The 22,113-nt window shown below is 57.6% G+C and overlaps 2 protein-coding genes and 1 non-coding gene across 3 annotated transcripts; all 3 read left to right on the top strand.

The window, feature by feature from the left end:
• Positions 1-822: 822 nt before the first annotated feature.
• On the top strand, positions 823-10,056 carry EEF2 (eukaryotic translation elongation factor 2). The gene is made up of 15 exons (XM_051639739.1): positions 823-926; positions 1,667-1,881; positions 2,600-2,781; positions 2,859-3,070; positions 3,768-3,946; positions 4,308-4,413; positions 4,706-4,819; positions 5,285-5,423; positions 5,681-5,876; positions 6,067-6,325; positions 6,629-6,736; positions 6,819-7,172; positions 7,934-8,116; positions 8,197-8,329; positions 9,427-10,056. Exons 1-15 carry the CDS (start codon positions 924-926, stop codon positions 9,618-9,620), a joined length of 2,577 nt encoding a protein of 858 aa, XP_051495699.1. The 5' UTR covers positions 823-923; the 3' UTR covers positions 9,621-10,056.
• Positions 4,467-4,533, top strand: LOC127394217 (small nucleolar RNA SNORD37). Its single transcript, XR_007891613.1, has one exon. It is a non-coding gene; the product is annotated as a small nucleolar RNA SNORD37 (small nucleolar RNA).
• A 182-nt stretch (positions 10,057-10,238) lies between the features above and the next one.
• Positions 10,239-18,452, top strand: DAPK3 (death associated protein kinase 3). Its single transcript, XM_051639776.1, has 9 exons — positions 10,239-10,291; positions 11,444-11,557; positions 14,465-14,825; positions 15,546-15,675; positions 15,859-15,907; positions 16,078-16,104; positions 16,204-16,356; positions 17,149-17,194; positions 17,374-18,452. Exons 2-9 carry the CDS (start codon positions 11,496-11,498, stop codon positions 17,914-17,916), a joined length of 1,371 nt encoding a protein of 456 aa, XP_051495736.1. The 5' UTR covers positions 10,239-10,291; positions 11,444-11,495; the 3' UTR covers positions 17,917-18,452.
• The last annotated feature ends 3,661 nt before the right edge of the window (positions 18,453-22,113 follow it).

Below are 22,113 nucleotides of genomic sequence, written 5' to 3'. Positions count from 1 at the left end.
CTGCCCCGGCGGCAGGAGGGGCCGGTAGCTCCGGAGGGTCCCCCGGTCTTGCCCCATCGGGGGGTCCCCGGGTCCTGCTCCACCTGGGGGATCCCTGGGTCCTGCCCCATCTGAGGGTCCCCGGGTCCTGCCCTACAGGGGGGTCCCCGAGTCCTGCCCCACCTGGGGGTCCCCAGGTCCTGCCCTACAGGGGGGTCCCCGGGTCCTGCCCCACCTGGGGGTCCCCGAGTCCTGCCCCACCTGGGGGTCCCGAGTCCTGCCCCACCTGGGGGTCCCCGGGTCCTGCCCCACCTGGGGGTCCCCGGGTCCTGCCCGGCCCGGTTGGCGCCTGCGCTGTGCGGGGACCCTGCGGGACCGGGAAGGAACGTAGGGCCCGACCCTCGGTAGTGCCCGCTCTCTGCCCGCGGTGGTCGGTGTTGGTGCTGACACCAACGTCTGCCCTACCGCCTCCTCCTGGGAGCCGAGACCCCCCGGGTTAGCCTGCCGGTGCGGTGGGGCCGGCGGCCCTCACGGTTCCGACGGCGGCGGAGCAAGCAGCTCCGCCCCGGGGATCACAGCGGTCGCTGTGCTGGCTCTGCTACCCCGGCCCAGCTCCCACCTGAGCTACAGGCAGCGGGTGGGAAGCACAGAGCCCCCGGTGCAGCCCCCGGTGCCCGCACACGCGGTCCCGCCCCGGCGGGCCAAGTCCTCCCAACCATAGAGCGCGGCGGCGGCTGCGGGACAGAGCGGCGCCACTGCGCACGCGCCTTGCGCGCCGAGTGCGTAGGCTCCGCCCCCCAGCCGGCGCCGCCCTATAAGAAGGGGGCGGCTGACGTCAGCGCTCTCTTCCGCCCGCTCTGCGCTCGCCAGCGAGACAGGGGCCGCCGCCGCCGCCATTGCTGTGACCCCCCCCCGCCCCGTAGAATCCGCCGCCATCCGCCACCATGGTGAGGTCCCGCGTCCTGCCGCCGCCCCAGGGGGCCGAGCGAGCACAGCGCTGGCTGCGGCGCTAGGGATGGCAGTCCCGGGATGGCCTGTGGGCCTGGGCTGGCGGTAGCGGCCTGTCGTGCCGGGCTGGGCCGCTGCTGAGGGGAGAGGGGTGGGGCTGGGGGTGGGGGGGGAGAGAGAGGGTTGTTCCCGGGGGAACTTGGGGGCCCTCGCCTGGCGGGTGGGGCGCGAGGGCCCTGGGGGGCTGTGCCGGCAGCCGCAGGACGCTCCTCTCCCGGTGGCGGGGCTGCCGGCCCGGTGGGATTGATGCCTGCAGTGCGGGGCGGGGGAGCGGCGGCGGTGATGTGGCACCGGGCCGGTGGTGACGCTGGGGACGGGCCTTTGCCTTATGTAACGCTGCGGCCCGGGCGGGGGCCAACCCTCCCGGCTCACCGGGCTGTCACCTGCCCCAGCTGGGCCTCTGTTTTACCAGGGGTTTACTTCAGGAAGCCCTCGATGCTGCCGCAATTTGTAGGACGCTGAGGCAGGGAGGGTGCAGGCCCGGGCCCTTCGGCTTGCTAATACCCGTGTCTGCAGTGCCCTTGTTGTGGGTCGTCTTGTCACACGGCCTGCAGCAGCAGAATTGCTGTCACTGTGACTGTGGCAGGTGTTTGTGGTGCTGGTTAAGCTCCCGAGAATCAGCAAAACAATTTCCATCCACTCTCTGCTTCACCCCCCCCCCCCCTTTTCGTTTTTCAAGGTGAACTTCACAGTAGACCAGATACGGGCCATCATGGACAAAAAGGCCAACATCAGAAACATGTCTGTGATTGCCCATGTTGATCATGGCAAGTCAACCCTGACTGATTCTCTGGTCTGCAAAGCTGGAATCATTGCCTCTGCCCGTGCTGGGGAGACCCGCTTCACTGACACCAGGAAGGACGAGCAGGAACGATGCATCACCATCAAATCCACGTGAGTTCCCTCCCTCTGAGAGTCCCAGAGTGGTGGGAACCTCTGGAGATCATCTAGAGCAGCCCTCCCTGCTAGAGCAGGATCACCTTGGTGCTCCCACTGAGCTCAGGGGGGCCTGCAGTTCTCTGCTGGTTTGATTGTGAGATGAAGGATGGTGTTAGGCTTGTTCTAGTCTAGTTCTGAAGCTCATCTCTTGCTTGTGAGGATTGCCTGGAGGAAGGAGCAAGTGCTGGTGGCTTCTGGTGAATCATAAGAGCACTGCCTTGGTGCCACTGACAAAGCTTCAGCCTTCCATTTTAGTGCTGGGCCTGTTGGATGTGGCTGATGCCTTCTGGGGTCCTGTGGAGACTCTTGGGAGGGTCTCTGGTGATGTACCTGGGGACTTGGTCACCATGGGTGGTTTGAGGACCTGGAGGGGCATAAGAAGGGAATAAACAGGAGGTAGGACCTGGTAGAAAAAGTGTAACTCCTGGACTGAAGGTGTGGAACCTTCTTGGGGTGCTTTAGAGGGCACAGAATCAGACAGGTTATGGTTTCAGCAGAGCATAGGAAGGACAGACATAGCCTGAGCTCCTGGTTGTGACCCACACTGGCCTCCCAGGAAGATCCTTCAGGGAATCCTCAAGCCCAGGCACAGCTCTGGGTGTGGGATAAAAACCTGTTTCTAAGCACTGAGGAGAGCTAACATGTCAATAATTATAGTTTCTCTTTATTTCAGAGCAATTTCCCTATTTTATGAGCTCTCTGAAAACGATTTGGCTTTCATCAAGCAGAGCAAGGATGGTTCTGGTTTCTTGATCAACCTGATTGACTCCCCTGGGCACGTGGACTTTTCCTCAGAGGTCACTGCTGCTCTTCGTGTCACTGATGGTGCCCTGGTTGTTGTGGATTGTGTCTCTGGTAAGGTTCTCTGCAACTGGAGAGCGTGTGGGGTGAGTTTGGAGGATGAGGAGAACTGATTCCCCTGTGCTTGGCAGGCGTGTGTGTGCAGACAGAGACTGTGCTGCGTCAGGCCATTGCTGAGAGGATCAAGCCTGTGCTGATGATGAACAAAATGGACCGAGCCCTGCTGGAGCTGCAGCTGGAGCCTGAGGAGCTGTACCAGACCTTCCAGCGCATCGTGGAGAACGTCAACGTCATCATCTCCACCTATGGAGAAGGAGAAAGTGGCCCCATGGGAAATATCATGGTAAGTGGGAGGCTGGAGTTCAGGGAGTGGTGGTGGATCTGCACTGGTTCCTTCCTACCTCAGTGGAGGAGTGAGAGGCAAGAATGGAGCTGCCTGTACCACCCACTTCGCCCTGGTGTGGAGCTCTCGTGAGCTTTTATCCAACATCTCTTAGTTTAAGGCTGGAGCAAATAGACTATGAAGTATTTTCTCCCTTTACCAAGGGTACCCTTGTTTTATAGGTCCTCTTGCCCACACCGCACCTGTGATGATGTGTGATCCTGGGCTCTGCAGCACCCCTTTCTGGGCTGTCCCTGACCTGGGGGGGTTTACCAGACTCTGAAGTCTGCTTCCCATCGGGTTCCTGGGGAGTCAGCAGGGCTGTTGGCTCAGAGGAGAAGCTCCTGCAGGTTTTAGGATCTCTCCATGAAGAACAGGAATTCCACCTGCTTGCAGATCAGTGCAGCTGCTGAGCTGTCTGTGTTGTTGTTCAAAGTGGTGAATTGATCTGGTTGTGCAGGACAAAGCTAAATGGTGGCTGTGTGGCCAGGCTGTCCCCACACCTCAGAGGTGGCTGTTGTGACAGAACTGCTCAAGGGTCCCATCATTCCAAAGCTCCATCTTCAAACTGTATTACCTGAGTGAGCTGTGAGTGCTGCAGTCTCTGTGGCCATCAGAGCTGTGATTGCTCCTCTAACCCATCTCTCTTCCTTTTCAGATTGATCCTGTGCTTGGTACTGTTGGCTTTGGTTCTGGCCTGCATGGCTGGGCTTTCACACTGAAACAGTTTGCTGAAATGTACGTTGCAAAGTTTGCTGCCAAGGGTGATGCCCAGCTGAGTCCATCTGAGCGTGCCAAGAAAGTAGAAGACATGATGAAGAAGCTGTGGGGAGACAGGTGAGTTGGGGGTGTTGGTTTTCATTGCAGATCAGCTCTGTGTGGCTGCCACTTGACCTGTGGGAGGTTGGGTGAAGGTGGAAGATGTGGTCAGGCCTGCTTAGGGCCCCATCTAAGGGACTTGATAGCAAAAAAACCTGTTTCCTGTGGAATTCTTGCAGAATAGAAGCACACACATAGATGTGGAGGGGATGGGGAGTTGCAGCATGAGTTAAATGCATTTTTGACAGCCTGAGAGTGATGGGGGAAGGTAGGCAGATGGTTCTTACCAGCTGCTCTTTCCTCTGGCCTCAGCACGTGGAACAAACCACCCTTCTGCAGCTGAACTGAGCATTGATGCTCATCTGACTTCTCTCTCCAGATATTTTGATCCTGCTACTGGCAAGTTCAGCAAATCTGCTACCAGCCCTGATGGAAAGAAACTGCCCAGGACCTTCTGCCAGCTCATCCTTGACCCCATCTTCAAGGTGAGTTCCTCAGCCCTTGCTGGTGCCTTGTGCTCCCTGGCTCAGTTGCTGTGTGTGATGATGGAAATTTTCTTCACTTTGACCTGACTTGTCTGATTGAAGAAATGTCAATATCTGACACATCTGGTTAGTCTGTGTGAGGGAGGTTGGGGGTAGAGGATGGGCAGGGAAGTCAGGCTCCACGTGGATGGAGCTGGGTGATGAGCAAGAACAGAGATTCCTTTCTGAGCCATTTGTGTTGCTGCTTCAAACTGGGTCATGGTGACACTCCTGATTGCTGCTGCTGTTCCAGGTGTTTGATGCAATCATGAACTTCAAGAAGGAGGAGGCGGCCAAACTGATTGAGAAACTGGACATCAAGCTGGACAGTGAAGATAAGGACAAGGAGGGCAAACCCCTGCTGAAGGTGAGCTTGGTCTGAAGTGTCTGGGCAGGAGACTGGTAGAATCATAGAATGGCTGGGGTTGGAAGGGACCTCTGGAGATCACCCAGTCCAACCCCCTGCTAGAGCAGGATTCTCTAGAGCAGATCTCACAGGAACACATCCAGGTGGGTTTGGAATGTCTCCAGGGATGGAGACTCCACAGCCTCCCTGGGCAGCCTGTCCCAGGGCTCTGTCACCCTCACACTCAAGAAGTGTTTCCTCATGTTTAACTTGACCCTCCTGTGCTCCAGTTTGTGCCCATTGCCCCTTGTCCTGTCACTGTCACCACTGAGAAGTTCAGAGTAGTCGGGCTGCTCCAACTGTGTAAACTTCCTGAGCAGCTCCAGCCCCAGCAGGGGTGGGAAGGTGCTGCTGGGGGCAGTGGAAGCCAGGGTGGGTGAGCTGCCAGGCTGTCAGCAGGGCCTGACTCCTCTGCTCTCTGCCCAGGCCGTGATGAGGCGGTGGCTGCCGGCTGGAGATGCTCTGCTGCAGATGATCACCATCCACCTGCCTTCTCCTGTCACAGCTCAGAAGTACCGCTGTGAGCTGCTCTACGAGGGACCCCCTGACGATGAGGCTGCCATTGGTAGGATGAGCTGCTTGCAGCTCTTCACAGCAGTGCCCCCACAGACCTGTAGCCATGTTGTTGTCCAAGCACACGGCTCAGCAGCCACTGTCATTCTTGAGTCTGGAGCTTTTTTTATGGGGGTGAAACATTCATCAAGCTGGGACAACAACTGGGTACAGGTCTTGTACTGGGGTTTTATGATGGTTGGGGTGACAGGGTGTGTACATCAGATGTAAGGAGTGCTGCTGGACTAAGTTGATGCCTCTCCCTCCCAGGTATCAAGAACTGTGACCCCAAAGGCCCCCTGATGATGTACATCTCTAAAATGGTGCCAACCTCTGACAAGGGACGATTCTATGCTTTTGGACGTGTCTTCTCTGGTCTCGTCTCAACTGGCCTGAAAGTCAGAATCATGGGACCAAACTACACCCCTGGCAAGAAGGAGGATCTGTACCTGAAGCCAATTCAAAGGTCAGTCCTGGCTGGGGTGTGCTCCTTGGTTCAGGTTTGTGGTCCTGGTGCTGCCTTGTGCCTTTTCTCACTGCTGAGCTCAGGCAAGACACCTTGATCATGGACTTCAAGTCTGCTGCTGCAGCCCAGGACACTGCCTGGTGGGATCTCCTCTTCCAAACTCCATTAAAACAACTTTCTCTTTCCCCAGGACCATTCTGATGATGGGCCGCTATGTTGAACCCATTGAGGATGTGCCTTGTGGCAACATTGTTGGTCTGGTTGGTGTCGACCAGTTCCTTGTGAAGACTGGAACCATCACCACCTTCGAGCACGCTCACAACATGAGGGTCATGAAGTTCAGTGTCAGCCCTGTGGTGCGTGTGGCTGTGGAAGCCAAGAACCCAGCTGACCTGCCCAAACTGGTGGAGGGACTGAAGCGTCTGGCCAAGTCTGACCCTATGGTGCAGGTGAGTGTCCAAACACTTTTGGGGGGCAGGAGAAATCCTAGTCCTGTTGGCACAGGGGCTTTTTGTTGTGGTTGTACTGGGGGTGCTGGTGGAAAAGTCTGGAATGTTGGTTCCAGCCCTGCTGGAGTGGGAAGGATTTCACCTTGGGGTTGGTGCTGTCACCCCCAGATTGGTGGAAGGAGCTTCTAAAAGTAGCTGTAGGTGTCAAAAGAGCATAATTGGAGATGGTCACTTGTGTTTGATGTGCAAGAGCCCTTGTTGGGTTGGATTGGAAGCCTCACCTGCTGTCAATGGTCTTTCCAGTGCATCATAGAGGAGTCTGGGGAGCACATCATTGCTGGGGCAGGGGAGCTGCACCTGGAGATCTGTCTGAAGGATCTGGAGGAGGACCATGCCTGCATCCCCATCAAGGTAGAGGTTCTGCAGTGGTGACCTTGGAGCGGGTGTCTGATGAGCTGTGGGGGCTCAATGCTCTTCTCTTTTGTCACCACAGAAATCAGACCCTGTTGTGTCCTACCGAGAGACAGTCAGCGAGGAGTCCAACGTGATGTGCCTTTCCAAGTCCCCCAACAAACACAACAGGCTCTACATGAAGGCCAGACCCTTCCCAGATGGCTTGGCTGAAGACATCGACAAGGGTGAGGTCTCAGCTCGCCAGGAGCTGAAGCAACGAGCTCGTTATCTGGCTGAGAAGTATGAGTGGGATGTCACAGAAGCCAGGAAGATCTGGTGCTTTGGTCCTGATGGCACCGGCCCCAACATCCTGACGGACATCACCAAGGGGGTGCAGTACCTGAACGAGATCAAGGACAGTGTGGTGGCTGGCTTCCAGTGGGCCACCAAGGAGGTAGGGGCAAGGCCTGGGCTGGGCTCACATGGGGGCTGGTGGTGTCACAAATGGCAGGTTCACAGTCCAGGAGTAGCTTTTAGGAGAAATTAAACTGGTGACAGCTGGAACCAAACACAGCCCTGGGACAACAAGGACTGTGGAGAAACCCATCCTGGCAGCACGTGCTTGGGCTTCTAAAAAGCTTTTCAAAGAGTAACATGCAACAGAAACCATTAAAATAGCATCAGAAGGTGATGTCAGGTTCTCTGAGAGCCCCAGCAAGGATCTGGCCTTGTTTACCAGTTGTTTTTCAGGATTAGACGGGATCACCCCAAAACAAGTTGACAGGTAGACTGGGACCAGCAACAGGAGAGGACTTCTTCCTGTTGAAGTTAGTGTCAAGTCAGAAAATACCACAGCAACTACTTTTTGTCCCAGTCATGTGGAAAAACTGCTTTTCCTGGCCAAACCCTTAGGTTGCAGCTTCATAAATGTCTGTCAGCACTTCTGCTGACGTGCACCTTGGAGCTGTGCATGGAGATCCTGGTGCAGGTGGTTTGTGGTGCCTAAAGCCTCCTCTGAAGTGGGGTCTTGGGCAGGAGTAGCTGGTCCTTGGGTCCCAGGCAAGGAAGGTGACTTGCTGAGTGGCCCAGTAGGCACTTGTGCATCCTCCTCTAGGACGTGTCTCCAGGGAATGCCCACAAGTTGAGGGACTGGAGTCTCCTGGCAGGGAGCACCAGCTGTCCCCCACACTTGGCTGACCCGCTCTGCTTTCCCAGGGGGTGCTGTGTGAGGAGAACATGCGCGCCGTGCGCTTCGACGTCCACGACGTGACCCTGCACGCCGACGCCATCCACCGTGGGGGTGGGCAGATCATTCCCACTGCCAGGAGATGCCTGTATGCCTGTGTGCTCACTGCCCAGCCCCGGCTCATGGAACCCATCTACCTTGTGGAAATCCAGGTGAGGAACCTCTGCTCAGCCCAGAAGACGTGTTTGTGAAGGAATGGTGGCTTCGAGGTCCTGACTCCTCTCTCTTTCAGTGCCCAGAGCAGGTGGTTGGTGGCATCTATGGTGTGCTGAACAGGAAGCGTGGCCACGTGTTTGAGGAGACCCAGGTGGCTGGTACCCCCATGTTTGTGGTCAAGGCCTACCTGCCTGTCAACGAGTCCTTTGGTGAGTGTGCTGGTCCCTGGGAGCTTGATACTAACCCTGGGAGGGAGAACCTTGTGTCCAGCTCCCTGGTGGCAGTGATGGGAAGATCATTTAGCTTGGAAAAGACCTTTAAAATCAAGTCCAACCATTGACCTTGCAGTACAAAGTCCACCACTGAACTATCTCTGTGTGCCACGTGTACATGTCTAATAAATCCCTCCAGGGAGGGTGACATCACCACTGCCCTGGGCAGCCTGTGCCAGGGCCTGACAACCCTCTCAGTGGAGAAATTGTTCCCAATATCCAACCTAAACCTTCCCTGGCACAGATTGTGGTAGTTTCCAGTTTCCTCTTGTTACTTGGGTGACACATTATGGAATGCTTTGGGTGGGAAGGGACATGTAAAGCTCATCTGGCCCAAACATACATCCTCAACCAGATGAGGTTGCTCAGAGCCCTGTCCAACCTGACCTTGAATGGTTTCAGGGATGGGGCATCTACCCACCTGTGGGAAACTGTAGCCCCCCAGTACCAGCTTGCCACACCACCTCTCTGGGAAACCTGGGCCAGATTTTCACCACCCTCACAGTAAAAAATTCAATCCTGTATCTAGTCTGAATCTCCCTCTCAATTTTGAACCATGTCTTGGTGCTACACCTCGCACCAGCCCAGGTTGCTCCAAGCCCCATCCAACCTGCCCTTCAACACTGCCAGGGATGGGGCAGCCACAGCTTCCCTGGGCAACCTGGGCCAGGCTCTCCCCACCCTCACACTCCAGAATTCCCTCCTCATGTCTCACCTCAATCTCTCTCTTCCAGTTTTCATCCATCCCCCCTTGTCCTCTCCCTCCCTGCCCTTGTCCCAAGTCCCTCCCCAGCTTTCCTGGAGCCCCTTCAGGCCCTGGAAGCTGCTCTAAGGTCTCCCAGATCCACTACACCATGTTGCTGGAAGCCTCATCCATCCTTGAACCTTCTCCAGCCTCAACTCCATAGCCATGCTTGGCATCTCTAGACCTCCATGTTTTGCTCTAGATGTTGACCCATCATCTCCTCTCTGCTGGAGATAAACCCCAACCCACACCCATTCACCCACCTCACCTCCTTTCTTTTCCCTTCCAGGTTTCACAGCAGACCTGAGGTCCAACACAGGTGGCCAGGCCTTCCCCCAGTGTGTCTTTGACCACTGGCAGATCCTCCCTGGTGACCCCTTTGACAACGCCAGCCGACCCTCCCAGGTGGTGGCCGAGACCCGCAAACGCAAGGGGCTGAAGGAAGGGATCCCTGCCCTTGACAACTTCCTGGACAAACTCTAATTATTGGACTCTTGGGGGAGGGGGGGGAGGATTATAAAAAGAGGGAGAGAAAAATTAATTAGCGTTAATGCCCCTGCCAAGGGTGCCTGTGACCACCACCATTAATTAATGGGTTTCATAGCGATTTGAGACTTAATGAGGAAGAAAACAAAAAGCCTTATAGGTTTCTGTGTTGCACATGACTCATCTTTGCCATTGTAACTAAAACATTTCCACTAGATTTGCCCGATTCTGTATTTATTTGACTCAAAAGGAAGGTTGGAGGAAGAGGGGGAGGGGGAGGAAGGATCTCCTGTTTCTCCCAGAATGGGGTAAATCCGTGCAGAAGGAGGAAAAGCAGGGAGGGGAGGGGGGTGAAAAGGTGTGTGACTGTCCTTCGTGCCCATCGCCGCCTGTATTAGTGCCACTGGAATTAATAAAAATTGGAGAATGGTGATTTTTGGCCTTTTTTTTTTCCTGGGGGAGGGGGGGGAGGTTTCCAGTCAAGGCGCCCCCTTGAGGCTGGGAGGACTCTGGTGAAGCAGGGGGGGCGGAGCGCCCGCTTGGCTCCGCCCCCTGTGGGCGGGGCGAGGGGCGGTGCACAAAGGGGCGGAGCCAATAGGGGGCGGAGCCAAAAGTGGGCGGAGCCAGCGCAGTGCTGGAATGCGGCGACGCGGGCGGAGGCGGCTCAGGTGGGGCCCGGGGGGGGGGGTGGTGGTTTTAGGGGGGTTTGTGAGGGTGGGATGGGGGGTACGGGCTGGATTTTGAAGGGAAAAAGGGTAGGGAGGAGCTGCGGGTTTGGGGGTCGTGCGGTTGGGAGTGGGGGGTTGAGGGGTGGGGCTGTGAGGGAGTTGGGGTGAGGGGGTTGCGAGGGATTGGGGGGTGGGGGTGGGGGCTGTGGTTTTGGGGGGCTGTGGGGAAGGAAGGGGCTGTGAGGGGTGGGGGGGGCTCTGGTTTTGGGGGCCTGTGGGGTAGGAAGGGGCTGGGAGGGATGAGGAGGTGGTAGGTGTGGGGAATCGGGGTGGGGGGGGTTGTGGTTTTGGGGCCTGTGGTGAGAAGGAGGGGCTGGGAGGGGTGGGGGGGCTGTGGGTGATGGGGGCTGTGGGGTGGGGTGTGCTGTGAGGGATGGGGGGCTGTGGGGCAGGGAGGGGCTGTGGGGCAGGGAGGGGCTGTGAGGGGTGGGGGATTTATGGGGCAGGGAGGGGCTGTGGGGGCTGTGAGGGGCTGTGAGGGGTGGGGGGCTGTGGGGCAGGGAGGGGCTGTGAGGGGTGGGGGGTTTCTGGGGCAGGGAGGGGCTGTGGGGGCTGTGAGGGATCCACGGGTGGGGGGAGCTGTGGGTTTGGGGCCTATGGGGCAGGGAGAGTGTGTGTGGGGGGGGTCGGGGTGGAGGGGGCTCTCGTTTCGTGGTCTCTGGGACAGGGAGGAGCTGTGAGGGATGGGGATGGGGGGGTTTATGGGGCAGGGAGGAGCTGTGGGGGATTGGATTGGGGGGGGCAGGGAGGAGCTGTGGGAGCTGGGGCAGTGCTGGCAGGGGGGGGGAGGCAGGGGGGTGCTGCTGGTCGGGTTAGGGGTCCCTCCACCACAGCTGGGTGTCACTGGGGGGGGTCGGGGTCGAGCATGGCCCATGGCCACGGGCCCCAACAGCCCCTGTTCCCTCCTCTCTCCCCCCATGGGTGGGCAGGGGGATCCCACAGGCCTTGGGGGGTGATGAGATGGGGTGTGGGGGGGAGAGGGGGCTGCACTGCTTTGGGGCTCCCTGCCCTCTGTCCCCTCGGGGGGATGGGGTCCCTGTGCTGGGTCCTGACCCCCAGCAGGGGCGTGAACCCCCCTTTTTGGTGCTGCAGGTGCTGATCCCGGCTGCTCCCTGACGTCCTCCACCCGCGGGGTCCTGCAGCCATGTCCACCTTCCGGCAGGAGAGCGTGGAGGACTTCTATGAGATGGGGGAGGAGCTGGGCAGGTGAGCTGCTCTGGGGAGGGGGGTTTCCTGTGGCTGTACCCCCTGGGCAAGCACCAAACTGGGACCTTTATCCTGCTGCTGCAGCCCTCGTGGTGTCCCGTGCTGGTGGCATCCCCTGTGCCACCTCTGTGGCTGCCTGAGGCAGCAAGGGGCAGGGGCTGTGCTGGGGGTCAGGCAGATGGAGAGATGGAGAGATAGAGAGAGAGAGAGACAGAGATAGATAGATAGATAGATAGAGAGAGAGAGAGAGAGAGAGAGAGACAGAGAGATAGAGAGATAGATAGATATAGATAGATTGATGATAGAGAGATAGATAGATATAGATAGATAGATAGAGAGAGAGAGAGACAGAGATAGATAGATAGAGAGAGAGAGAGAGAGAGACAGAGAGATAGATAGATAGAGAGAGAGATAGATAGATAGATAGATAGATAGATAGATAGATAGATAGATAGATAGATAGATATAGATAGATAGATAGATAGATAGATAGATAGATAGATAGATGATAGAGAGATAGACAGATATAGATAGATAGATAGACAGATAGATAGATAGATAGACAGACAGGCAGACAGATAGATCGATGATAGATATAGATAGATAGACAGACAGGTAGAGATAGATAGATAGATAGATAGATAGATAGATAGATAGATAGATAGATAGAGATAGATAGAGATATATATAGAGAGATAGAGATATATATAGAGAGATAGAGATATATATAGAGAGATAGAGAGACAGAGAGAGAGATAGATAGACAGGCAGACAGATAGATCGATGATAGATATAGATAGATAGACAGACAGGTAGAGATAGATAGATAGATAGATAGATAGATAGATAGATAGATAGATAGAGATAGATAGAGATATATATAGAGAGATAGAGATAGAGAGAGAGAGATAGAGAGACAGAGAGAGAGATAGATAGATAGATAGATAGATAGATAGATAGATAGATAGATAGATAGATAGACAGACAGACAGACAGATAGATAGATATAAAAGAAGATGTTAATTAATGTTAAACTGGCTCCTGCATCTGGGCAGGCCTGGCAGCTCCCTGCAGAGCTCCTGTCCTCTCTGGGTTTGGTGCTGGTGCCTTCCAGCCCTTCTTGGTCACTGCCACCCAGCTCTGCAGCTACAGGACAGATCTGGGGGTGAATCCCTGCACGCAGGTGGGATTTAATCATCTGGGATGAGCAGGAGTTGCCGGAGGGGGGTGTTGAAAGGGATGGGTTTGGATCCTTCAGGCCTGCCTGGGCCGGGGGTTCCCTGGGGCTGCTCCTTCTCTGGGAAGTGACTGTGCAGCAGAAACATTTTGGGTGGTTTTAGCGTTGTTGGGTTTTGTTTTTTTTTTTTTAAAGGGGAGGAGCTTCCAGGGCCTCTCTCTGGCTCCTTTCATGGCTGCGCTGTAGGCGTGGGCTGGTGGGAGCCGTGGGGATGGATGTAGTGCCCAGGGGCAGGATCCCACCGGGAAAAGGCTGGTCCCTGCCCCCGGGGTGGGGGGGGGAGCTGTGGGTGACCCTGGCCGTGGTCCAGGGAGGGGTAAAGGAGTCTCGGGTGTGTGGGGAGGCGGGGGTGGCCGGTGGGAAGGGAAGGAGCAGCCTGGGGAGGTGGGATGGGGAGGAAGGTGTTGAGGGAGCCTCCTGCATCCCGGCAGAGGGGGAGGGACACGGGGGAGGATCCAGGACCCGGCTCCTTGAAGCGCCTGGATGCCCGGAGCTCCTCCTCCCCCCGGCCCCTGGCCCGACCGGGCTTGGAGCTGCCGGTTATTCTTTCAGGCATTTCCTCTCCCCACCCACCTTCCCCAGCGGAGCTTTGATGTTCTCCTGGAACCTCCAGGCTCTTTGGTTTGCTCCTGGCTGCTCCTGGCTGGAAGCAGGAGCTGATGATGGGCTGACTGCCCCGGGTGGGCGCAGCAGCACCCGAACAGGGGTCCTGGTGGACAGGAGGATGACCATGAGCCAGCAACGTGCCCTTGTGGCCAAGAAGGCCAGTGGCCTCCTGGGGTGTGTTAGAAAGGGGGTGGTTAGTAGGTCAAGAGAGGTTCTCCTCCCCCTCTATTCTGCATTGGTGAGGCCACATCTGGAGTATTGTGTCCAGTTCTGGGCCCCCCAGTTCAAGAAGGACAGAGAACTGCTGGAAAGAGTCCAGCGCAGAGCCACAAAGATGATGAAGGGAGTGGAACATCTCCCTGATGAGGAAAGGCTGAGGGAGCTGGGTCTCTTTAGCTTGGAGAAAAGGAGACTGAGGGGTGACCTCATCAATGATTACAAATACGTAAAGGGTGAGTGTCAAGAAGATGGAGTTAGGCTCTTCTCAGTGATGACCAGTGATAGGACAAGGAGTAATGGGTGTAAATTGGAGCATAGGAGGTTCAAGGTGAATATACGAAAAAATTTTTTTACTGTGAGAGTGACAGAGCCCTGGGACAGGCTGCCCAGGGAGGTTGTGGAGTCTCCTTCACTGGAGACATTCAAAACCCACCTGGACACGTTCCTGTGTGATGTGCTCTGGGTGACCCTGCTCTGGCAGGGGGGGTTGGACTAGATGATCTTTCGAGGTCCCTTCCAACCCCTGGGATTCTATGATTCTATGATTCTATGATTCTATGATGATTCTATGATTCTATGAACAGCTTGGGGAGGCTGGGCAGCTGCTGCATCCCAGGAGGGAATTCCCTTCCTCCATCCCGGGCAGCACTGGGGTTTAGATTCTTGCTTCAGCAGTTCCGGGATGGGCGAAACCCGGGAGCGTGCCAGGAGGGACCCTGATTCCCAACCAGAGCCCGGGGACACCGCGCGATCCCGGTGCTGACCCTGCTGCCCGCTCTGGCGCGTGGGCTGCCAGGGATCCCCTTCCTCACCTCCCCCCCCCCCTCCTGCCTCCCTCCCACCAGTGGCCAATTTGCCATCGTCCGAAAGTGCCGGGAGAGGAAGACGGGGCTGGAATACGCGGCCAAGTTCATCAAGAAGCGGCGGCTCTCGTCCAGCCGCCGGGGCGTGAGCAGGGAGGAGATCGAGAGGGAGGTGGACATCCTGAGGGAGATCCAGCACCCCAACATCATCACCCTGCACGACATCTTCGAGAACAAGACCGACGTGGTGCTGATCCTGGAGCTGGTCTCGGGCGGCGAGCTCTTCGATTTCCTGGCGGAGAAGGAGTCCCTGACGGAGGAGGAAGCCACCCAGTTCCTGAAGCAGATCCTGGATGGGGTGCACTACCTGCACTCCAAGCACATCGCCCACTTCGACTTGAAGGTGAGGGCTGGGAGATGCAAATGCCCCATCCCCCTGCTCCTCAGCAGCTGGGGAGTGGGGATGAGCACCCCAGAGCCGTGAGGCTGGCTCTGGGATCTCCCCGTGCCTGAGGTGTGTGTCCTTTCCTCTGGGGGACAGAGCCCAGGGCAGTACGAGGCTCCCACAGGCAAATGTGTGTGGGTGAAGAGAATCACAGAATCACAGAGTGGGGGGGTTGGAAGGGACCTCTGCAGATCATCTGTCCATCCCCCTGCCAGAGCAGGATCCCCTAGAGCAGATCCCACAGGAACACATCCAGGTGGGGTTGGAATGTCTCCAGGGATGGAGACTCCACAGCCTCCCTGGGCAGCCTGTCCCAGGGCTCTGCCACCCTCAGAGTCAAGAAGTGTTTCCTCATGTTTAGCTTGACCCTCCTGTGCTCCAGTTTGTGCCCATTGCCCCTTGTCCTGTCCCTGGGCACCCCTGAGCAGAGTCTGGCCCCATCCTCCTGACACCCCCTGGAGATCTTCACCAGCACTGACCAGATCCCCCCTCAGCCTCCTTTTCTCTCAGCTGAGCAGCCCCAGCTCTCCCAGCCTTTCCTCCCAGGCAGATGCTCCATCCCCTCAGCATCTCAGTGCCCTGGGCTGGACTCTCCAGCAGCTCCTTGTCCTTCCTGACCTGGGCAGCCCAGACCTGCCCACAGGGCTCCAGGTATAAACACCAGCTCCTCCCCTGCAGCCAGAGAACATCATGCTGCTGGACAAGAACGTGCCAAACCCCCGCATCAAACTCATCGACTTCGGGATCGCCCACAAGATTGAAGCTGGGAATGAATTTAAGAACATATTTGGGACCCCAGAGTTTGTAGGTGAGGCCTGGCTGGTGGTGTTCCCCTGGGGCTCCTCAGGGTTCTGAAAATTTGGTTTAATCCTGGAGAGATGCCCAAGGCTCTGGTGCAGCAAGCTGGGCAGCTGCTGGGATTGTGTCCATGGGGACAGACTTATTTTTTCCCCCAAAATAAGCCTGTTTTCTCCCCTCTTTCCTTCTAAAGCTCCAGAAATTGTGAACTATGAACCTCTGGGGCTGGAGGCTGACATGTGGTGAGTGAGTCCACTCCCAAGCACCTTCCAGTGCTGGCCCTGGTGGCACCAGTGGCTGGTTCCCAGGACTGGGCTTGTGCTGGTGTATTCCCCCCCCTTGCTGAAAGCTCGGGGAGAGGGGCCTGATGGTGCTCTGTGGAGCTTCATCCTCCTCTTCCTCTCTTTTCCAGGAGCATCGGGGTCATCACTTACATCCTGTGAGTATAAGGGGAGTCTGGGGGGACAGGCCCTGCAGGGTGAACCCCCCACCTCGGGCTGTCACCTTTCTGGGGTGTCACAACCTGCTGTCCCTGCAGGCTGAGCGGAGCCTCCCCATTCCTGGGGGAAACGAAGCAGGAGACCCTGACCAACATCTCTGCTGTCAACTATGACTTTGATGAGGAGTATTTCAGCAACACCAGTGAGCTGGCCAAGGACTTCATCCGCCGCCTGCTCGTCAAGGACCCCAAGTGAGAGACAGGGAGCAGGCCTGGGCATTACCCTGGGGGAGGGAACAGTCCCTCCTGCCTGACACTCCACGTACAGGCAGCTCCCACATCTCCTGCCTCTGCTGCCAGCCCATACTCTGCCCATTCCTCTTGTGCTGCTTGTTTTTACATCCCATTTATCTCCTTGTTTCCCTAATGCTTCTTGTAGAATCATGGGATAATAGAATCCTAGACTGGTTTGATTTGGAAGGGACCTTCAAGATCATCTAGATCCAACCCCCTGCATGGGCAGGGACCCCTCCCACCAGCCCAGGTTGCTCCAAGCCCCATCCAACCTGCCCTTCAACACTGCCAGGGATGGGGCAGCCACAGCTTCCCTGGGCAACCTGGGCCAGTGTCACATCTGTGTAGTGTAGGATTTGGTGCTGTGAAACATCTGGAAACCAAAGTCTCTCCCCTGTGTCAGGTGTGGGGTGAATTCTGGGATCCCCCTGAAGGTGCAGCAGCTCAGCTGAAGTGGAGGGATTGGGGTTTGGAGGGGATCAAGGGCTGATCTGAGGACCCAGGACCCTGGGCTGGTAGCAGTGGTGCTGTGCCTCTGCTGGGGGGTCTCTGTGGGCTCTTCTGTGTTTAGGTCCTCGTGGGAGGCTGGCTGAGGACACAGGATCTGACTGTGGCCCTTGTCTGGGTGCCCTTGTCTGGGCTTATCAGCACCCCAAAGGTGACAGGATCCAAGCTGCTCTCCCAGGAGTTTAGCAGGGAAAGAGGCAGCAAAGCCTCTGGCCCTTGGTTGCAGCCTTGCTGTCCTTGCAGGAAGCGGATGACCATCGCCCAGAGCCTGGAACACCCTTGGATCAAGGTGAGAAGTTACAGAATCGGCACCTTTTGGGTGCACCTGCCGCTCCTCACTGCTCTTCCCGCCTCCGCTTGGGGCTGGTTTGGCGCCACTGGTGGTCGTGCTGCCAAGGGACTGTAGTTGGGTGCTGAAACCATCTGTCCCTGCTGTGCCCCACGCCCGTGGCTGTCCCCTCTCCGCAGGTGATCAAGAGGAGGAACGTCCGCAACGAGGACAGCTGCAGGAAGCCCGAGCGCCGCCGGCTGAAGACCACGCGCCTCAAGGAGTACACCATCAAGTCCCACTCCAGCATGCCACCAAACAACACCTACATCAACTTCGAGCGCTTCTCCAAGGTCATGGAGGAGGTGGCTGCAGCTGAGGAGAGCCTCCGAGAGCTGGAGAGGAACAAGAAGTCGTTCCAGGAGGACATCGAGGCCCTGCTGTCCATCTATGAGGAGAAGGAGTCGTGGTACAAGGAGGAGAACGAGAGCATCAGCCAGGACCTCCGGCAGATCCGGCAGGAGCTGCAGAAGACAGAGGCTCTGAAGAAGCAGGCACAGGAGGAGACCAAGACCGTGGTGCAAGTGGCCAACGGCCTCAAGAGGCGGTACCGGAAGCTGGAGAACCACTACGAGGCGCTGGCCAAGCAGGTGGCTTCGGAGATGAAGTTTGTGCAGGAGCTGGTGTGGTCCATCGAGCGGGAGAAGCTGCAGAGCGGTGAGGGAGACGGCAGCATCCGTTAGCTGGGCTGGTGCCGGGCTGGGCTGCCCTGGGGCTGGGGTTGGATCGTCCTTCCTGGATCCACAGCCTTCCCAAATGGCTCCCCTGGGATCACCGTGGGGTGCTGGGGTCTTGCACCTCCCTGGAGACCCCTGCCCAAGGCTCCCCTTGGGTTTTAGCTTCCTGCGTGCGGCTCTGCTTGCCTTGCCACCCCCTGCTCCCCCCTCCCAGCCACAGAGCTCAGGGACCACTTCTCCCCTTCCCACCCAGGGCCTGGGTCTCACCGCCCACAGCACCCTTCTTTTATTATTTTTTTTTTGGGGGGGGGGTCTTGGTGGGGAGACCCCTCCTCCAAACAGCAGCTCAGCGTCCACCACGCGTGAGCCGTGAGCGAGGACCAATTCCTGCGCGGCCCAACGCGCTGCAGCCCCGTGGGTGACCCTGGATGTCCCCTGCTCCCCCACCCCCGGGGGCATCACACCCCCCTGCAGCCCCCCCCAGCCCTGCCTCCCCACGGGTGCTCCCCCCTTTAACAAAATAAAGGTTTCTGTGCACCGGGGCAGCACCCTGGCTCCTGCTGTGGAGGGATGGGTGGTGGGAAGGGGGGGAAGGATGTGCTGTGGGGTGACAGCCCCCCAAGTGGTGTTTGAGCTCCTGTCCCAAGATGAATTTCCTGAATTTGGGAAGAGAAGGGCTGGTTTTTTTTGCCTTATCAGCCCCAGTGTGGGTGGACAAGCTGCCTGCAGGCTTGGAGGGGGCTCTGGGGAGGGGGCTGGGTTGCAGGATGCTCCTGGGCTGGAGGAGCCCCCAGCCCCTCTTGCCTCAGATCCCAGGGGAGATTTGGGGGGCTCAGGGAAGGGTGGGGGCTGCTTCTGGGATTTGGAGAAGGCCTGTGGGGCTTGGGGAGGTCCGTGGGGCTCGGGGAAGGCTATTAGGTGTGGGCAGGGTCCCAGGCTTTCTGTGGGGTCCTTTTTTTCCCAGGGGAAAAAAAAAGGTCCTTTTGAAGGGGACCAGCCAGACACCACTTTCCATGGGAACAGCCTTGGATAAGGAACTAGACCAGTATTGTTGAGGCCAGAAGAGCTGCTGGGCTCTGGCATCGCCAGGAGATGAGAGATGTTGGGGCTCAACACTGGCTGGACCCCTTCCCCTCTGCCTTGGCCTCCTGGGGTGGTGGGGATAAGGTCCCAAATCACTGCTTCCCTTGGAGCATGTGCAAGAGCCCAGGGCCAGGTTCCCATTGGGAACACCGGGGGGGATTCTGGCTGCCCGAGGGCCCTGGTGCTGGAGCCAAGAAGAATTTGATCTGGGGGGAATCACCAGCCAAATCCCAGTGGATGGCAGGTGTCCCTCTGGCTCCCAGCACCCTTGGCGGGGGGGACACTGGTGGGTCTTCCTCTGGCCAAGCTCTGGGCCGAGGGGCTTTGTTCAGTTGAGGCTTTATTTGTCACTCCAGTGCTTTCCCCCCCCCCTCCCCCCGTCTTCCCAGGGGGTCTGGGGTGGCAGTGAGATGGGCACAGCCCAGGTGGAGGGGCTGTGCCCCGTGTCCCACCTGTGCCAGGCAGCCCCGTGTGCTGGGCACTGCCGCTGACGTCCCCCCGGGTGTCGGGTTCATCCCAACCCGCCGGGCACGCGGGGCTGGGGATAATTTTAGCCTGCCCTGCTTTTCCAGGCCAAGGGGCTTGGCATCCCGGGGTGAGGACGTGACTGCCCGGCTGGCAGAGCAGGATCTGGTGCCACCCTTGGGGGGGCACCAGAGTCTGGCTGGAGAGCTCAGGGCTGTCATCCTCCCCCCGGGGTGCTGAGGCCTCAGGGCTGGGATTTGGGGTGTGGATTGAGCTGGGATCCCGGGGTTTGATCCGCTCCTGCAGGACCCATTTGTCACCAGCACCAGGGTGGGCAAGGATGTGTGGAAACCCTCTAGCAGCAGTTGTTCCTGAGCTCTGCAAAGTTCACATAGTGCTGAGGCTTCCCGGGTGCTCAGTGTGCCATGGGCTTGGGTTTCAAGGTTCTTACAAGTCACCGGCCGTTCACCCTGGCTGGCCCTGCCAGCTCCTCACTAGCCACCCTGGCTGCTCCGGGTTGGGAGGTGATAGCAGGAGATCTCCTCCTGATGGATGCACGAGATAGCATGAGAACATTTGAGGCGTTTTTTTTGTTGCTGGGGGTGACCTGCTTTTGGGGGGTTTTGAATTGCAGAGCCCTGGCAGGAGTTCAGCTGGCTGTACCACGTACAGCTGCAGGGGAGGGGGAATAACCCCCCACTTCCCCCTAAGGTGGGATTTACTGGGGAGAAAGTGTCCAGGAGGTGGGTACTGCAGGAACTCGGCTCATGCTGAACACCAGGGAGGTGCTCGGAAGCGAGGGAGTGTGTTGGTTCCCAGGAGTTTCCCAGCCAGATGTACAGGGATGTCCTGCCCTGGTTCCCCTCCTGACCAGAGTTAACACCACCCTGGGGAGTTTTATATTCTCTGTGGGCAGCAAATATCCCAGAGCCCTTTTTAGGCTTTGCTTTTTTGCTCCCCAGAGGCTGGTTTGGAGCGAGCACCACAGCTTTTCCCTTATATGTCTTCAGGAAAGCAGAATGGTTTCACACAGCTTATCAGGTGAGGGTTAAACACAGGGAAAACCCTGATGGGAATGATATGCCAGATCCCACTGGGGAATCGGGGCTGGTTTTGTTCTGCCAGAGAGCAGAGCTGCAGCTGATCTGTGGGAAATGCTCCGTGTAACTACGTCAAATGGACTTGCAAGGTCTCGGTGACAAGTGGCAGCACAGTGTCCCTGCCCTGGGTGTTCCTCAGCTTTGCTGCTGACGAGCACCCGGCCGTGGAACAGGGTAATTATAGTTGTGGGTGTCTCTCCAGGCACGGACAGGGTTGTCCCCAGGGAAATGTGCCTTTTGACAGCTTGTGGAAGTGGGGGTGATGTCAGCAGTATTCCTGTCTCGTTTCTGGCTGCGGTGTCCCCGTTCCGGCCGGACAATCGGAAAGGATCCGTGGAACAGGAGGACGAGGTGCTGGGTCTGACCTGCTGCTCCTCTCACTTCTGGCTGCTTCACCAGGCCCCTTAAAACACCCCTTGCAATGGCCTTGGTGGGTTTGTGGGTGACATTTTGCTAATCTGTGGCAGCTGCTTTTCTGGAGCAATGTTTCTAATTCAGGCAAGCCCAGGAACCTTCTGAATTGAGCTGTGCTGACCCCACCACCAGGTTATGTGTGTGTGCCCAAAAAGATTGTGCCACCACGCTGGTCCCACGTGAGAGGTTCTGTTGCTTGCACATGGTGAGCCCTTCCTGCGTGGCGTGGCACCTGTGGTGTGGGACATCAGGTCAGTGGCACCTCCTATCTTTAGCTGCTGTATTTCACTCGGGGGTTGACAGATCTCACCTATCTCACCACAGGGTTTGACTCAATGACCAGGCACAGAGGAGTGTGAAGAGGTTATTATTAGCTTGGAGACAGCTGCTGGCCAAGGGCAGGGCTGCAACCAGGGCTTCAGCCTGTGTTGGTCTGGTTTGGGCAGGAGGAGGATGAGTGGCAACCTTGTGGCTCTGTGCAGCTTGTTGAGGACAAGGAGGTGCTGAGGATGTGGAGAGGGAGGTGCTGAGCTGTTGTCCCTGGGATCTTGTCCCCCACTTCTGGGCCACAGGCCAGGACAGTGGCAGGTCCCTGCCCTCCTCCTCCTCCCAGGACTCCGGGGTCTCCAGCCCCTTGGTGAATTCCTCAGGGACCAAGATGGTGTCTCTGGTCTCAGGGACTTCATAATCAGGTGTCAGCAGCTCCTCAGGCAGCGAGAGGAACGCGAAGTCATAGGGTGGGATGGCCTTGGTGGTGCCACCAGGGTCCCCAGGCTTGGGGCTGCTCCTGGGTCCCTCCTGGGGTTCCCCCACCACCTCCAGGGCATGGTCACAGGCCCTCAGAGCCTCTCCCAGGGGCACCTCCTTGGGCAGTGTCGGGTCACCAGCTGGGTCCCCAAGGTCTTGATGGTGAGGAGCAGCACAGGAGCTGGAGGGGACACTGCCCAGGGGGATGTCACTGCCTGGGGGTGCCCCTGCAGAGGTGGCTGTGCTGGAGGTGTTGGCCTCTTGATCTTCCTCCTCAGTGCCCTCATAGGTGGGGATGGACTTTGGGAGGACTGAGGCGGCTGGGGCCACCGCTCTGCCCTCATGGTGGTGGGGCCAGGGGTGGGGGTCGCTCTGTGGGGCAGGGAGAGGGTGC

This window comes from Apus apus, chromosome 24 (assembly GCF_020740795.1).
Source record: "Apus apus isolate bApuApu2 chromosome 24, bApuApu2.pri.cur, whole genome shotgun sequence".
NCBI lineage: Eukaryota > Metazoa > Chordata > Aves > Apodiformes > Apodidae > Apus > Apus apus.
The sequence above is the reverse complement of the archived record's forward strand: the minus strand, read 5'-3'. Positions and strand labels throughout refer to the sequence as shown.

Coding starts and splice junctions, on each gene's coding strand:
- DAPK3 (XM_051639776.1), top strand. CDS start 11,496: ATGTCCACCTTCCGGCAGGAGAGCGTGGAGGACTTCTATGAGATGGGG. Junction 16,105..16,203: donor GGGGTCATCACTTACATCCT/GTGAGTATAAGG, acceptor CTGTCCCTGCAG/GCTGAGCGGAGCCTCCCCAT. Junction 17,195..17,373: donor TGGAACACCCTTGGATCAAG/GTGAGAAGTTAC, acceptor CCCTCTCCGCAG/GTGATCAAGAGGAGGAACGT.
- EEF2 (XM_051639739.1), top strand. Junction 3,947..4,307: donor AAGAAGCTGTGGGGAGACAG/GTGAGTTGGGGG, acceptor TTCTCTCTCCAG/ATATTTTGATCCTGCTACTG. Junction 7,173..7,933: donor TCCAGTGGGCCACCAAGGAG/GTAGGGGCAAGG, acceptor CTGCTTTCCCAG/GGGGTGCTGTGTGAGGAGAA.